Source organism: Nelumbo nucifera, chromosome 5 (assembly GCF_055504915.1).
Source record: "Nelumbo nucifera cultivar China Antique chromosome 5, China Antique-T2T, whole genome shotgun sequence".
Taxonomy (NCBI): Eukaryota; Viridiplantae; Streptophyta; class Magnoliopsida; order Proteales; family Nelumbonaceae; genus Nelumbo; species Nelumbo nucifera.
In genome coordinates, this window is record NC_142653.1 from 32,906,318 (window position 1) to 32,923,761 (window position 17,444).

The 17,444-nt window shown below is 36.8% G+C and overlaps 1 protein-coding gene across 1 annotated transcript; it reads right to left on the reverse strand.

Moving 5' to 3' along the window:
- Positions 1 to 8,483: 8,483 nt before the first annotated feature.
- LOC104599944 (ribonucleoside-diphosphate reductase large subunit) lies at positions 8,484 to 14,413 on the reverse strand. The gene is made up of 17 exons (XM_010262699.3): positions 14,004 to 14,413; positions 13,732 to 13,793; positions 13,530 to 13,617; positions 12,730 to 12,993; positions 12,413 to 12,653; positions 12,190 to 12,266; positions 11,922 to 12,092; positions 11,732 to 11,824; positions 11,501 to 11,650; positions 11,316 to 11,402; positions 11,011 to 11,175; positions 10,806 to 10,925; positions 10,308 to 10,510; positions 10,070 to 10,219; positions 9,826 to 9,973; positions 8,988 to 9,071; positions 8,484 to 8,882 (listed from the first exon to the last, which is right to left on the reverse strand). The coding sequence occupies exons 1-17, from the start codon at positions 14,229 to 14,231 to the stop codon at positions 8,787 to 8,789; spliced, it is 2,427 nt and encodes an 808-aa protein (XP_010261001.1). The 5' UTR covers positions 14,232 to 14,413; the 3' UTR covers positions 8,484 to 8,786.
- Between the last annotated feature and the right edge of the window lie 3,031 nt (positions 14,414 to 17,444).

Here is a 17,444-nt window from a genome sequence, read left to right on the forward strand (position 1 = left end):
ACAAAATTCGTTCTCACTCCCTTCGTGAAGGGCAAAGGGCAGAAGCATCCTTTCAAGCACCCGGCAGACACTCTTTGTGTAGACTCATGAAGAAACAAAAAATAAAAAATAAAAAGAATTTATATTGCATCCGGACGGTTTTCAGGTTTGGTCCATTCAAATTTTTATAATTTTTCAATTCGAACCCGCTTAAATTGGGAGTCCAGATTTCTTACTCATTCTCTATTCATTTTACATTGTTTTAAACTTAATCCTTCAAATTGGGCCCATTTAAATTTTGATAAAAGTCCAATTCAAATCAGCCCAAGTTGCACCCCTGCCCTTGCGAGTTGCGACACCCATTGTTCTGCAACTGTTTGTAGACACAATTACATAAAAATGACGATTGCTTATTTGCTTATTTGCTTTTTCCCACTTGGGTTTATAAAGCAGAAACACCGTAAATATAGCTGGGTGAATTAGTCAATCGAACTTGAGCTATTAAGTCAGGTTGGGATGGGCTTTCTGCAACTTGGCCTGGGTATAAGATTAAAACCACATTCAAGGCTTCAAGCATTTATTGAACATGGTAGAATAAAAGCAAGTCCACCCACAATGAAGCAGAAACGTACAGAGAAGCACTGCCAATACTTTGATCAGCTGAAGAAACAATAAATATCTTGACTTTTGTGTTTGGTTACCTATGTTCAATATCCATGAAATAGATTATTTCTTGCCTTTTTGTTAGGCCTCCGTTTGGGAGTGCTTTTTTAATCATTTATTAGAAAAGGTATTTATTTTTGGCCGGAATCACACCAATAAAAATTTACATGTGTTTGGGGAAATAGGCCTGAATAAGCGTTTTTAGGAAATAAATTAGTTCAAAGTTTTGGCTTTTTTCACACACTAAAAGTGATTATTGTATTTTTGGCCTACCATGACCCACCACATAAATTTTAAAATGCCTATACTACCCACATTTGAAAGAAGCGCTTATTACGATAATCTCTTATTTATCCCAATGTTTTAAAAATTAATTCGGAGGCCTAACCGTTTTTGTCTCTAGGCCATAGGGCACCGGTTTGACTGTCCAGATCAAACGGGTCAGGCCATGCCACATCAGCATATATGCATATGTATACACAGATATATGTATGTATGTATGTATGTATGTATAGAGAAATAAACACATTTTATCAATAAATAATGTATAATTGATTATATTCTACATGTATTATATGCATTATTTTATATTTAAGTTATATTTTTAATTCAGTTTTTAATTTTTTTTACTTGTAAAAAATGGTAAACTTTACAATTTGAGGCCAAAAAGGGGTTTTATAGTGAAAATAATAGGAAAATTTGCACATCCAAGCACAAGTTTCCCAAAATTTAAAAAACAAAATCACCCCAACTAGACATTCAAGCACAAGGTTATGGCCTTCGAAAATTTATACACACATTTAGTGTGCAATCCATGACCTGGTGACCGGGTCGAACGGGTCAACAATTCAACTGCCCAAGGTGGGCATTTTTTTACCAAGTCAATTGGTTTTGACCAAATCTCAGGTTTTAACTAAACTGGACCTAGAATCAAGGCTAGGTAATGGTTCAATTCAACTATTTGGATCAACGGCGGATTAAAAACAATGATTTGTCTAATAAACACTCCCAAATGACTATGTTTGGCTGGTGGGTGAGTTCAAACATTGTAGTTCCAAAAAAAAAGGGAAAAAAAAGAAAGCCATGGTCAGACGATTCAACTATCTAGATCAATGGTGGATTGAAAACACTAATTTATGTAATTACTTCCAAATTATTACAAGAGTGTTTGGCCGGTGGTGAGTTCTAACAAGGTTTAAAGTATCGGAAACATAAGGTGTATCAGAAAGATAATTTTAAAATACGTTTCGAGATACACTTTGGATGCGCATGAACACATACGAAAAATCAAGATACAGATGAATACATTAGGAAACTTATATAAATCTTAAAAAATACATTAATAACAATAAATATAAATTTTATATGACCTTAAATATGTTATTTAAATACTTATAAAGAAAACAAGTTATTTAAGCATACAAACCCATACTTCAATAGTTTATATAAAATGTGAGATATAGGGAGAAATTGGTAATTGTTGAAGATAATGGAAGGAGTAAAATGTGTATTAATTTTCAGAAAATCAATAAAACTTATATTAATGTTTACTATTATATAAATTTTAATAATCAATTTTAACATTAATTAATGAACATCCATTAAGAAGAAAAATATTTGCTTAAGAATAATAATACATACAAGTATAATCAACAATTGAATACGGTGTAGTGTTTTGTTTATGTTTGTTTCAATCAAATTACCAGGGTTCAATTCTCATTACCTTTCTTATTTGTAGTTTTAAATATGTTTGTTGAATGACAAGTCAACTTCAAATTTATTGCTTTAATGGCGGGTCAAATTAAAATTTGAATTTGAATATTGTCATAAATGTAGTAATTAATAATTAATCAAGAGAAAATTGAGTTATTAAGAGAGAGATAAATTATAGGGGATTAGGAGTTATTTAGGGTAAGTTTCCTTAAAACTAGGAGTTATTAGAGAGACAAAGAAATATTAAATAGGCTTAATTATGTGTGTGTGTGTGTGTGAGAGAGAGAGAGAGAGAGATCATCTAATATTACAATATTTATGGACTGATACATTAAAGATATCAGTCCTATATAGGTCGACATAGACCCGAAACGACCCAATACGGGTCCATATCCATTCGGTATAGACGAAGAGGAATGAAACTACTGGATTTGTAGTGTTCCATGTATTGGGATGTTATTGGAATGATATGTATCGGTTGGTATGTTGCGATTTTTAAAACCTTGGTTCTAACATTGTAGTTCCCAAAAAAATGGAAAAAGAAAGAAGTGGGTCACACACTTTCTAAAATGAAACCAAGGGAAAAAACTTTGGCTGTTGGGGCCAACAGCCTTTCTTGTTGAGAACATTTTTGGGAATGCCACATTACCATAAAGTGGGCTAAAATAGTAATTGCTCCATATTTCTTTTTAACCATAAACATAAACATAGGCGTGAATTGGTGAACGTGTCCACCTAAAAACGCTCTCAACAGCATAGGCTGTTGGCCCCCAACAGCCATAGTTAACTCGAAAGCATGTGATTATCAACCACGAATATGCTCTACATTTTTTTCTTTGTTGAATCATGGCTTGTGTTTTAAAATGTTTGATCCACGTCTTCAAAACACATGGCGAAATTCAGTTCTTTGTATAAACAGCCATCCAACGTCAAGTAAATAAGAGTGCTTTCACTTCATAAGCATTACACTTTCAAATGTGTTTTACAGGCATATCGTTTAATTTAGGAGGTATTCTACAACATGAATGTTTTTGTTTTCATTGGTTTTTGGAATTATCACATCAGCAAAAAAAAACAAAAGCATGTTCTTGAACTCTGTATTTGTTTTCAAAGTGGAAAATAAGTTGGTTTTGTTTTGAAAAACAATACATATTTTTGAAACTAAGAAAATATTAGTTTTTAAAACGAAAACATATCTTTTAGTATAAAAATTATATGATTTATAGAACATGATGTTGAATAATCAGATGAAAACATGTTTTTGAAACCAAATTCAAGAATATGTTTTTGTTTTAGTTTTGTAAATAAAAAACATGTACACAACCAAGAACATATTTCTTATGTTTTTGTTTTAAGAAACAATATATTTTCAAACAAGATTGTTTTGATTTCTTTTTAGAACCGGCAACAAGAAAAGCAACTCACGTTGTAGAACGCCCGTAATCAAGAATGTCACACCGCCGGTTGTGCTAATTTTTTAAGAGCCCATTTGGTACGATTCCCGTGTTGGACGCAAGTTGTGTTGATTGAATCGTGATGGTGAGTACCCCCCCCCCCCCCCCCATATTTAGGGCAAATTACCTGAAGTAGCTTCATATTACAGTTGTGTTCCTTGTAATCAGAACACCAATATTGACTTTCCAGAATTTTACTAAAAATAGTTTCCGCGGTTTCTGTGTTGGCCCAATTTGGAATGTTAGAAGTCATGTCCCAAAAACCCTTCCAAATGTATACTAATAATTTGTTTGGTGCGACTGATAAGAGAAAATAGGAATATTCTCTTTAGATTCCCATTTTCATTCGTTTGTTTTGTGAGATGGACCAAGAAACAGTAAGACATGGTTTCCCAAAACTTGGAATACGGCATCACACTAAAACGGTGTGACCCCGTGAGAAAGGAAACCATAGGCGAAATTTGTCAGTTCGTCGTAAATGAACTGAAATAGTAGAGGTGTTTGTCAGTTCATCTTCAGCACTATTTCTCACTGTTCCTTCCCTAACTTAGAATGCATTGTCAGATCGTTGTCAGTTTGTCGTCAGCACTGAAATAGTAGCAGTGTCATCAGATCGCCGTCGACTTCAGAGGTCCGGTGGAGGCGCACTGAAATGATCGAACTGAAATAGTAGTGGCGGCATCAGCTCGTCAACGATGTCAGAGGTCCGGTGGAGGTGCACTCAAAATGGTCGCTTGCCTCTGGTTCAAGTAGCATACCAAAGGCAAGCGAAGAAAAAGATGAAGAAGAAGAAGAGGAAAAAAAGAAAGAGGGAGAGGAGGAAATAGAGGAGAGATATCTTGATTGATTGAAAAACCTCCTTGAGAAATCGACTTCTTTCATGACCTTTACTGTTATTCTTGCTGAAGAAACCACCACTGCTGGTTTGGAACCGAGTTGCAGAGATATAAGCGGATCATATCTCAAAAAGTTGGTGCAGTCTAGGATGAAGAGATGAAATAATTGTAAATTTCCCTTCTCATCAATCAAACACTGGAATGCCAAAATGAGAAAATAAATTTTCCCTTCTCATCCCATCCCTTTTCATTCCATAGCTTCTCAGCAACCAAACGGACTGTAAGTCTATTTGGGGGAGATACATGATGGTTGTCCATCTAAATTGCTTTGGCTTTATTATTAAAAAATTTCATTCTAAAAATGGTATATTGGTATAACATCGAAGAAAAGTTGCCTGTTTTCGAATTTCAATGTACCAAGTCACAAACTCCATGGTGATTTAAAAGAACCATACATGATAGCGGAAAGATTTTTTACAACATTTGGTGAATTTAGGTGAAAACTCACTTGATTGATTCGTACTTTTATGATATCAATTGATTGGTTATAAGTTTTTCCAATATCATGTCTTTCTAGTATCATAATCACTTAACGACAATATTTTTTTTTTCCAGAAAGCAGTCTGTCCAATATAAACTGGTGGATTTTTCCTGTTTTCTCTAATGTGTCAAATTAGTTAAAAATGAAACGCTCATGAAATACATTAATAACGAACACCCTCATAGAGTACATTGATACCAAACACCCTCTTATCTGAGCTAGAATAATTACATTCTTCCTCCAACGTAAATTTGAGGATATGTCCTCCATACATTATTTCAGAGGAGATAGGACAAAGTGTGCTAATCAATGAGTTACACATTGTAGGGAAATAGTTAATGATAATTGATTAGAATTCTCGTAAAGGCTCCAAAAGTAAAATATTGGGCCTGTTTGATTCACAGTAACAAGGGTCTGGAATCGGAGTTGGAATGGCTCATTTCAATTGTAACTGTTTGGTTGGACAGAATCAGCATGCCATTCTCATTCCTCTATTTGATAGAATGGTCATTTTTTCTTCCTTTTTTGCAAATGAAATCCCATTTCAATTTATTGCAATTTTGATTCTGATTATGTGGACCAAATAGATTATAAGAATAGATTATTCCGATTCTGATTTCAATTTTAAATGATTTTGATTCTAATTCTGACTGCAAACCAAACAGACCCATTGTTCTTTTGCAGGAAAATTCCCATTTCAATTGATTACAATTTTCATTCTGATTCCTGTGAACCAAATAGATTATAAGAATAGATTATTCCGATTCTGATTCCAATTTAAAATGATTTTGATTCTAATTCTGACTGCAAACCAAACAGACCCATTGTTCTTTTGCAGGGAAATTGTTTATATTTATCCTGGGAACTGTTATTTGGATAAATAAATTGACCATAAATATTAGCTGAATAAATGAGACAACTTTCCAACAAAACTCCTGACTTTTATGTGCTGGTAGAGACATTTTAGCCAACCGAAAAGTAAATCAGGCTGTGGATTGACTGGCTCACCATGCTCATGAAGCCCAGTTGCCGGGTGATAGCTGCATATCTCTGAATCTTTGTAAGTTGCCTTTACCGTTTGCGTTTATTTATTATAGTGATTTGTGGGGACGTGCTACCCCTGTTTTGTGTAGCCCTTACTTTTATTATTAAAAAGAGAGAGAGAGAGAGAGACATTTTTAGCTCCATGTAATTTAATTTGGCCAATTTATAAGTAATTTGTACACCTGAGAAAAAATCACTTTTTTGTGAACCCTACACTTATCCGTAAACAAACGAGCCCTAAGAGGTAATATAATTACTAGCGAGTAAAAGAGGAAAAAAATGGTGGAGAATTATTGCAATTCTCAACTCATACCGTTCAGTATTGATTAATGTCACGGATCCGTATCAGTCAATACGAAGAAAAAATTAAGGGATTAGATGGGTTAATTCAGTGTGCCATTGACTGATGAATTTATTGGCTTCCGACAGCTATAAATTTGGACCCAAATTGTTGATCGGACATACAAATGCTTTAGAATTTTAGGTCCGGTCGTACAAAAATGTACCGGAATTTGGTTCACGGTGTTTGACTCCCATTCTCTTCACTTCATTAATTCACATTCAATCGCCATTAGCCCTTACCTGTTCTTGTCGCCAAAACTCTAGTCCAAGTCGGTCTCATCAATTCAATTGAATTAATCCTACAAATGTTTCGCAATATCAAAGTCTACCTACATTCCTCCATGAATCTCTCTTCAACAGCTCCTATTTTTTCTTTTAAATTGGCCCAAAACCAGAACTTGAAGATGCTGTCGTTGGATTCAGATTGGCGCCAATCAATACAAAACAATCCAATGGAGTTGACAACGCCGTTTGATAGTTTATCTCTTTCTCAATATCTGACTTCTAATTAAAAATAATAATAAAATCGGAAACTGATAAAATCATAGAAGATTATCAACTCTACAGAGTTGAATTACTATTACGACTTTGAATTTTAATACTTGATTTTCCTCAACTTGTTTCAAATTTGATAATAACCCACTTTCATCTCAATATCTGACTATTTACAATCAATTTATTTAGTCAACCTTTTGGATGAAAGTGGAAAATAATAACTTTGACCGCAATGATTTTTTGAACAAATTTAATCAAAAGAAATTTGAAATTTTCATTTTTTCCCCTAATAACACATGAGCAACCATTATTTGACTCTATTTGATCAATTTTATTTTCTATTGGAGTATTTTTAAAATAAACAACAATGGGCTCATGCCCTTGAACATTTTCCACTAAACTGAGATGATCAGGTTACTCTTTTTAGATAGCAAAACAAATAATTCTTAACCACAGGTCAATTAAATAAATAGACTACAAACTATAAATGAAAATTATAAGGAGTGTTCTAATAAATGACCCTCAATTTTACTTTGACATTCATAAATAGCAGCGTGGAACTTGGGTTGGGCCAATATATACCCTAACCCAACCATCTTTACTCAGGCTGGGCTTTTTATGACTTGGATTGGAATCAGGCCTTTGAACTCATCCCAAACTAAGATCAGGTAGGTGTTTGGCATAGGTGCTGGGAATATCACACTGTTCTCATAAAAACAGTGCTGAGATGTGGAATTGTAAGCACCATATCAGTCATTTTTTGTTTGAAACCGATACTATCACATAAGTACTTTCTGAAAAAACAGCACTGGTTATGTTTGGTATCAATGCTGGCAGTAATGTTTTCAACATTGACCTATATTATCCAACGTCTAGGATGATGCCACATTGATGTATTTTTGCATCAACACACCATTTTTTCAAAAAAACATTGAATTTGGCATTACTCTATAACACACTTTTCCAATTTCCTTCGCATTGTTTGAACTTTGAATCACCACTTTCTATGATATGGCACATACATGATGCCATTTATCCAGAGATACAAGCTGTGCATTGGGAATACCAAATACGTCGCTTGTCAATCATAGGGAGATGTTGCCAATTGAGATGTGGGTAGCAGATCGGAGTCTTGGAGACTATCTCAGGCTCAAGTTGAACTGTATCAAATTTAGAATTGGGCCAGAGCACTAGATCCAATACCTAGTTTTAAGCCTCATTGTACGCTTGGAGATCATCCCATACAAGAGAAAGTAACCGAATGAAGAATATATGTATCCCACTCAATCTATCTAGCATTACAAACCAAGAGCAGAAGGGATCCATGCTTAGGCACATCATTCACATACAGAGCATGAACAGAATCACTAAAGTAAGCTCAGGCAACTCGGTCCATGTAATGACCAATAAAGAAGATACTAGCAAATGCACCACTTTCATTAATATTGCTCATGTAGACATTATGGGTCCAGTAAAAGCAAACACAAATACACAACGGGTACATATCACCATCACCCCAGTTCAAGGGATTCAGACTATACAAAGAAAGTTTAACTATAGTATTTGATAAGATGGGCCTTGGATCTCATCTCCCAACCTTTTCGCAAACACTTCCCAGTGTTCCCACTGTCCTGTAAACTGTAAAGAGAGCTGAGCCAAATCTCCTTGGGCCTTGGCCTATGTTTTGCATTCTCACTCATACTATGTACAAAATTAAGCTTAACTTCCACAAGACATACAAGCATCTCTGTTTTCCAGAGAACAGACCATTTGTGCCATGCCAGCATTATCATCATGCTCTGGCTTGCCCTTTTCCTGTAGTGCACAGAAATAGATTTGGTTTGATAAATACATGATAAATAAATAAATTAACTGTGTAGTAGTAAAAGTTGAATACAAGTAAAAAGGACTGATTGTCACCTTGAGAAGGGAGGTATCAACAGTGAACTTGATGGCATCTGCTGCAGCACGTGATCGCAGGTAATACATTCCAGTTTTTAAACCCTTGGATGTTCATAGGGGAGGAGCATTCATTAAATATGTTAGAAAAAGTGAAGTGAAACAAAAGGGATAACCACAACATGTGACATGTCATGTGCACAACAGAATGCATTTGAAATGTATCTTTTATGGACCATTGACATTGAAGGGTCCAATTGAAAGCCAACACCAATCCAAAAACATAGCAACCATTTTGATGGACAACCATGTTTTAAAATAGCATAACAATCAAGTAAAGAATTAGAAAATGAGATATGGGGTGGAATCCATGATTTTGCCCCCACCATAACCTCTGAAGTCTGAACCTCCCCAAATATACACATGTAAGAGAGAAGCATTAGGTAATGTTTATAGTCCACCAGAAAGATGGGCAATGACCCAGCAGTTCAGTTCGTCACTCATGCATCTCTCCAATTGAGGTGCAGGCTCTCCACATAGTAAATACCAACGAGTGCAGAACTGCACACATGCGTCCCTGCTCCCACTAACCAGGTCTAGAGCATATAGAACCCCATCCCTAGGTTCAAGAGCACAATTCCTGCAACAGTGGTCACAGAACAATCCAGAGACCCCTAAAAAAAATTGTGAGCACACCAGCATTTGAAATTAAAGGCATCACGTCAACTGATTTCTTTATTTCAAATGTCGTTGGCATTTCATTGAGGGTCACATGCAACATGATCACAGAACGTTCTCATTAGTTCCCCCCAAAATGCAACACATTGTAGAGAACCAGGCATAGTGTAGAAGAAAATACCTTTGACCAGGCATAGAAGTGCAAGGAAGTGAGCTTGCCAAAATTAGGTTGGTCCATGTGGATATTCAAGCTCTGACTCTGATCTATATAACACCCACGATCAACAGCCATGTCCACCAATGTCCTTTGCTTGATCTCCCACACGGTCCTAAATGTTGTACAAAAAGATCAGCAATATTTTCTTGAAATGCAAGACATTGGATATTTAGAAAGCAGAGAAAAAAAGGACATGAGATATCAATACCTGTAAATAGCCTTAAGATCATCGGGAATCTCTGGGACTTTCAGAACAGAACCATTCTCGTAAATTATTTTGTTTTTGAGACTATGAGACCAAAGCCCCATCTCAGTTAAATCATGAAGAAGGTGTTTGTTCACAACAACAAATTCACCACTGAAGTTTTGAAGAGAAAAAAAATCAGGTTGACAGTTCAAGTGTTAATTAAATGGAAAAGGTAACTTGAAAGAGGGTTAGCACAAACCTCAGTACTCTGCGGCTGTAGATGTTAGAAGTGTACGGCTCAAAGCATTCATTGTTGCCAAGAACCTGGCTAGTTGAAGCAGTGGGCATTGGTGCTATAAGAAGAGAATTTCTAACTCCATTATTGGAGATCATTTCTCTAAGAGCAGGCCAATCCCAGCGATCTGATGGTGTTACATTCCACATATCCGGCTGAAGAATTCCCTGCACATGGCCATAGTCTAAGTTCCCACACTTGTAAACACAATGTAACTAAACCATCCTTTTGGTGCACAACATCCATACACCAACAATCTGGTTAATAAAAGATTGTCATGTAAAGTAGGGGCAGAAGAAGCAGAAGGCAACTTCCACAGCTACAGCCCAGATAGGGATAGTAAAATACTAAAACATTTTGACTACAAATCGAGGAATGGAAAAGTTCAACATGTCAAATTTGGACAAAAGCAAACAAGGAAAGCACAACTTCAGATAGTAATTCTCCCTCAAAATTACAAACCTTGCTTATTGGACTCCCATGATATGTTTCATAAGGGCCTTCTTTTGCCGCTAGCTCTGCAGAAGCTTTAAGAGCATGATAGTATATGGTCTCAAAGATGTCTTTATTCAATTGTTGAGCCTGTAAATATCAACAAACAATTAATAAATACATGCAAACCAGTTTAAAAAGGTACCAATTAAAATTTATTGTAAATTTCCATTACCTCTGGTGAATCAAATGGCATGCCAAGCAGGATGAAGGTATCAGCAAGACCCTGAACTCCAATCCCAATTGGCCTATGCCGCAAGTTTGACCTCTTAGCAGTTTCAACAGGATAGTAGTTTACATCAATAATTTTGTTGAGATTTGATGTAACTAGAGAAGTAACCTGTCACAATATCACAGGAAAAGTGAGAATATCAATTACACTCCACTTCTTAAACCAAAAACTGCATGCAACATCAAAAGCATGTGACAAAAGAAGATAACAGGTAAGTAGATAATATATGTATGGTAACACAGACAAACCTCTGCCAACTTGTCAAAGTCAAAATATCTGTTCTTAGACCCCCTGCTTCCAACCAGCTTAGATGGCTGTGATTCCACTGGAATACCCTGCAACAATCAAAACACGATTAGTATGCTGAAGCACCAGGATACAAGAAACCATGAGAACGGAATTGAAACAAATGCATATCATGTGTACAACCCACCTTCTCTCTAACAAATCGGGGTAAAGCAATCGATGCCAAATTGCAAACTGCAGTTTCTGTCGGGCTCGTATACTCAATAACCTCAGTGCACAGGTTTGAAGATTTGATAGTCCCCAGATTTTGTTGGTTACTTTTTCTGTTGCAAGTATCCTGTAAAAATAGGCCAGGGTCAAGGACAAAATTGAAGGAACCTTTATGAAAAAATACAAGTCATGGGTATTCCTAGTATACCTTGAAAAGCATATAAGGAGTTCCAGTTTCAATCTGTGCTTTCAGAATCTCAAACCACAGACTGTGTGCAGAGACAACCTTCTTTGCTTTACCCTATGTACGAAAAATGTCATGTAGGGATCGTTCATCATATTCCAATTCAAAATAAAAAAAAAAAGCACGAAGCCTGAGAAGCAGTAACTGTAATTACCTCCCTCTCATATTTAGTATACAATCTTTCAAACTCCTCGCCCCAACAGTCTGACAGCCCAGGAGCCTCATTGGGGCAAAACAAGGACCATTGCCCATCACTTTGAACTCTTTCCATAAAGAGATCGGGAATCCAAAGAGCATAAAATAGATCCCTTGCTCGATGTTCTTCCTGTCGTGGTGCAACAGATAAAACATGAATCACATATGATGAACAAGCACAGAAACAACTATAATATGATTGAGCTCAGCTACGCATAAATATATACCTTTCCATGGTTCTTTCTGAGATCTAGAAACTCAAAGACATCAGCATGCCATGGCTCCAAATACACAGCAAATGCGCCTATAACAAACATGAATAAACAGAATGAAAAGAGAAGATCAATCAATAAACTGTGATTCAGAATTATACAAGCAATACATGCATGATACATTGAATACGCATCTATACATGCATGCATGGAAGTGAATTATACAAGCAATACTTACCCTTCCTCTTGCCTCCTCCTTGATCAACATAGCGTGCAGTGTCATTAAACACACGCAGCATTGGGACAATACCATTGGATGTCCCATTTGTACCACGAATATAGCTACTAGTGGCACGAATATTATGAACAGAAACACCAATTCCTCCAGCTGATTTGCTGATCACAGCACATTCCTTCAAGGTATCATATATTCCTTCAATACTATCATCTTTCATGCACACAAGGAAGCAACTGCTCAACTGCCAGATTCAACTAACAAAATTAGGAATAATGCACGACGGAGTTAAGACGTGCACGAAAATGAATAAAACATACTTGGGGCCTTGGAGTCCCTGCATTGAAGAGAGTGGGTGAAGCATGGGTGAACCAACGTTGAGACATCAAATGGTATGTTTTAATGGCAGATTCAATATCATCTTTGTGGATCCCAACAGTAACCCTCATCAACATGTGTTGTGGCCTCTCTACAACCTTTCCCTGAACCTTCAATAGATACGATCTTTCGAGGGTTTTGAAACCAAAGTAATCATAGTCGAAGTCTCTGTCATATATGATTTCACTATCCAAGCGTGCAGCATTCTGTGACAGGTAGAAAGTCACCTCAACGTACTTAGAATGCTAGAGTCATAATATCCATCAAAATTCAAAGACGACCATATTAAAAAAAAAAAAACACTAACTTTAGAAATGTATATAACAGGCAATTAGCACAGTAAAATAAATAAAGAAAGAAATAGTTTCCTGTCCGACAACTAAAACACTAAGACCAAAAGAAAAATTACCTGTCAAAGCTACATATATTCGGCTCCTGCTAATACAGCAGGAGCCACATAATCAATGTCATTGAGAATTCTTCCTAGAGAATAAATCGGTGTCATGGATCTATGACTAAAATCAGGGTCAGAGGAAACTGGAACCACTGAAAACAGAGTCCAATATATGACTTATATGGAATTGGGACCATGTATATTCAGAAATTATAATGAAATGTTCCTAAAACCTAAATGACACTACAATCTTGTCTTCATCCCGACATGGGCACAACTAAATAGGAATTCCTGAGGAAAGTATTAACTATGTTCTGGTATTCCAGGACTGTAGATTTTATGCAGTACCTTCATGATTATTTCATAAATATCATCAGCAATAAGGGGAGCCTTCAGTCCAGATTTCTCATTGAAATGGTTGTACATGATCCTGATCCTGCATCAACAACTCAGATCAGACAAGCTCTTTGGAGTAAAAGGGTAAACGTTAAAGTGAGGATAAAAAGTTAGAAAAATAGAAGAAAAGAAAGAAAGAAAGAAAAAAACTTACGTCTCTGAAAACGATTTCTTTGTGTTCTTGTGCAGATTTGAGACAACAATTCTAGCAGCAAGCTACAAGAGCACAAATGAACCCCAAAAAAAAATAGCATCAGAGAAAAATGAATATATCAACCCAAGACCCTTCATCTCTCTCGAAGATAAAAGACATAAAACAAGCATAGTCATCCAAATACAGACACACGACTCTTACAATACAGAGTTATATGATCAAACTCAAAGAGACAAGCACAGACCCACCGCGACCATAAACCAAAGACTTACCGACGCATAATCAGGATGATTAGCGGTCATGGCAGCAGCGGTCTCGGCAGCCAATTCATCAAGCTGACTCGTAGTGACACCCTTGTAGACTCCAGCACAGACCTTCTGAGACACGAGAACCGGATCGCAGTGCTCGATGCTAAGCCCGTAACTGAGTTTCTTCAAACGAGCGGTGATCTTGTCAAAATGCACAGCCTCCTGGCGACCATCTCTCTTGACCACATACATCTTCAATCCTGGTCAGAAACCTTAAAATCAAAGAAAGGAAATATAGATTCTCTGTGAGAGGAGGGGGAGTTGCAGCAAAATTGAGGAGAGAAGGAATGGATTTATAGAGAGAAGGAAGTGTGCGTGAGAAGGAAGCCCTAAGGACTTAGGGAGAGATTTTGAATTCTTTCTTTCATCCGAATGGTTTCCCTCTCTGCTTTGGTTTTTGAAGTTCCCGCCAATATGTGATGTGTGTGTGTAGTTGGTGGCGGATAAACGGCTTCCCGCGGGGTGAGTGAGTGAGACCACTTATGAGGCGCGAGCTGTGAGGACCACCATTCATGTGGCTATTTTAGTCAATGCTCCTGAGAAAAGGACAATAATCCAGGTACATTTTGGTCAATAAAAATACCTGGCGCATTACATTGTCACACGTGTATGCCTAGATGTGATGGAGAATCTCCACTCAAGTTTTTGTAGCACCCCCAGTAACTTGACTTTTTATCATGAATGAAGACGACGAGGATGGCGCGGTTTGGGTCGTGATGGAGTATTTTGCACGGTTCACCGAATTAATATCCGATACTGAAATCTGCGCGTCAGATTGGAATCTTTTGCTATTGATCATCGTGCGAAGTTCCGCTCTCCTATACACAAGAACCCTCTCCATATTTAATACCCACACATCATTTATAACCGTCCATTGATAACAACTCAGACTCTCAGTATTCGCATGATACATTCACTGGCAGATGTTGCCAATGTAACGTGTGGCCGTGTCAGCAACTGCCAAACGGATCGGATCGGATTCGGTGAAGGTATATCCCGTCCGATCTGCTAAGAAACCCGATTAATATGAATTTGATAAGAAACCGCATGATTTTTGAGAGCATATTCGAATTTTAATTGTAATATCTTATCAGATATCCAACTCAATTAAACATGTAATAGATAAAACTTGAAGGTATAATATAAACAATATAATATATTGCTTATATAATATTATAATATATAATATATAACATATAATTATATAAATAATACATAAAATATGCATGTAAATAATATTTCATAGTTAATGAATCGGATCGGATTATGATATATCTCAATTCAATTCATTTAACTAAACATATTGACTTATTTGATATTATATGATTTGTTGGGATTAATTGGAAGTATCCGAATCTAGCTCTTACCATATTGAATTTGAATTTTAATGGACTTGATCCAACTTATTTGTAACATTAGTCAAGGGAGGAGTCTAGGACGAGTTATGCCATGTTATTGATTCAAATAGGAGTGTCAATCTTGAACTATTGGCCTATTGAGTGGAATGGGGTTTGCTCATCATAAAACATTCCTTACATTGACCTCACACCCACATCGCACTATGTATTGGGGACATCTCCCTTGAGTAATACAAGTATGGAATATGTTCCCGATTTGGGATTGTGACATGTCATGGGATGTATTGTAAAGTGCATTATGTGATAAGCAAATAAGGATTCCCTTTTATATGTGTTTTGTATTTGAGCGGGCCTGTAAGTTATCAATTATAATCAAAGTTAATATAGTAAGAATATAATTTTTACCATCTAATTCAGTTTTTTTTTCTAAGAAATATCCGATCAAATGATATTATAGGTGTCTAAGAATACTCAAAAAACAATCATCAATATGTGTTTAATCATTTATTTCGCCAATAAAAATGCTTCTTCAAGTAGCTCCTTGGAGATCATGACCACTTGCTTGCACCAAAGTGAATCATGACACTTTCAGTGATGTTTGGGGTCAATGTCGTTTTTCTATAAAATTGTGACACATCAATGCTACATTCGCATATTGAGTTTTTTAAGACAAGTTATTTGTTCATCTGATTTTTTTAGAAAAAACAATGAAAAATGACTATGTACAGGCAATCAATAATGTGTGGTATGATATGGCAATGAAAACATGGAAAAAAATGGTGTTTTCACATTTTTTATATTGTTGCTAACAATAATCATATGATATGGCAATGAAAATGCTTAATTGACATTTACTAACACGTAAAGACAATTGTTGTGGTTTTTTTGCAACAAGGGTAAAACAAAAAAAAAAAGTTACAGTTCATTGTATGTGATGCGGCGCGATCCGGGCACTCCTATCTGGCGGTTGGCTGGCTCCTTGTCGGCGACACGCAGCACCTGAGAAGATGAAATGAAAGATTCCCGGGGACTTGCCCGGTGGGAATACTCCGATGCTTAAGTTAGTACTGTGTATGGGGAGTAAAGAGAGAAAACGAGAGCTAAGAGTGGAGGTCGCGCTTTATCACTATATTTTAGAGGTTATAGGTCTCAAGAGAGACTTTCTCCTTTGCCTTGAGGGATTTTATAGGAGCGCTCTTGCGATATCGGTCATAACCGCCACTGGGTCCCTGCCACAACCGTTACCTGCCAGGGCTGAATAGGTGGCCGTTGGGATGTACCCCTTATTCGGGCGAGTGACACATCCCCAAAGTGACAAGCACGGCTCCGCTTACTAAGAGACGTGGGCACAAACTGTCGAAAGGACAAGGACTGCGCCGTCAGTTAGGGACGTGGCCCAGTCTGACGGGTACGGCTTATTGAATGGAAGCTTAATGAGGAATGCTCGTGCGGCCCATTCGCGAGCTACTTTGCAACGAGCTTCGAATGCTTCATAAGTACCCTTGGTAGAATTGGTCATCGGATGACTTGCCTTATTCGGGAGCTCAGGCGAGCCGACTTCCTTAGCTCGCAAGCTAAAGTTTACCTCGAAGTATCCTTTGAGGTAGCTCGGGAGACCCGTAGCCCGCGTTGTGGCGAGCCCCTTCTTTACCCCGCTACCATGTGGCAAACTGCTTTAGGGACCTATCACTTAGCCACACTGGACCACGATACTGAGCTGTCGCTTACGCCGAGTCAGCGTCCACGTGTCGTCGTTTCATGGGTCGTGTCAAATTATCCTTCATCAGTATGAATCTTATTTGCACACGCATACACATACACATTTGTTGAAGGCCCTAGAGTTTGATTATAAAGGCAATCACTTCAATAGTAATGTTAGTAAAGGTGAATAAGTCAAAACATGCCATGATAAAGAAAAATGATAACTAGTAGATAAAAGTGTTTAAGAATGTTGTACATTATATCTCCTTAACTATTATATGCAATATGGTTATTTAATCCATGATTCAAACGTTTTTCCACAACAAATTGTTTTTATTATTCATGT

Coding starts and splice junctions, on each gene's coding strand:
- LOC104599944 (XM_010262699.3), bottom strand. CDS start 14,231: ATGTATGTGGTCAAGAGAGATGGTCGCCAGGAGGCTGTGCATTTTGAC. Junction 13,618..13,731: donor AAGAAATCGTTTTCAGAGAC/GTAAGTTTTTTT, acceptor TTGTTGATGCAG/GATCAGGATCATGTACAACC. Junction 12,654..12,729: donor CAGGGACTCCAAGGCCCCAA/GTATGTTTTATT, acceptor TGAATCTGGCAG/TTGAGCAGTTGCTTCCTTGT.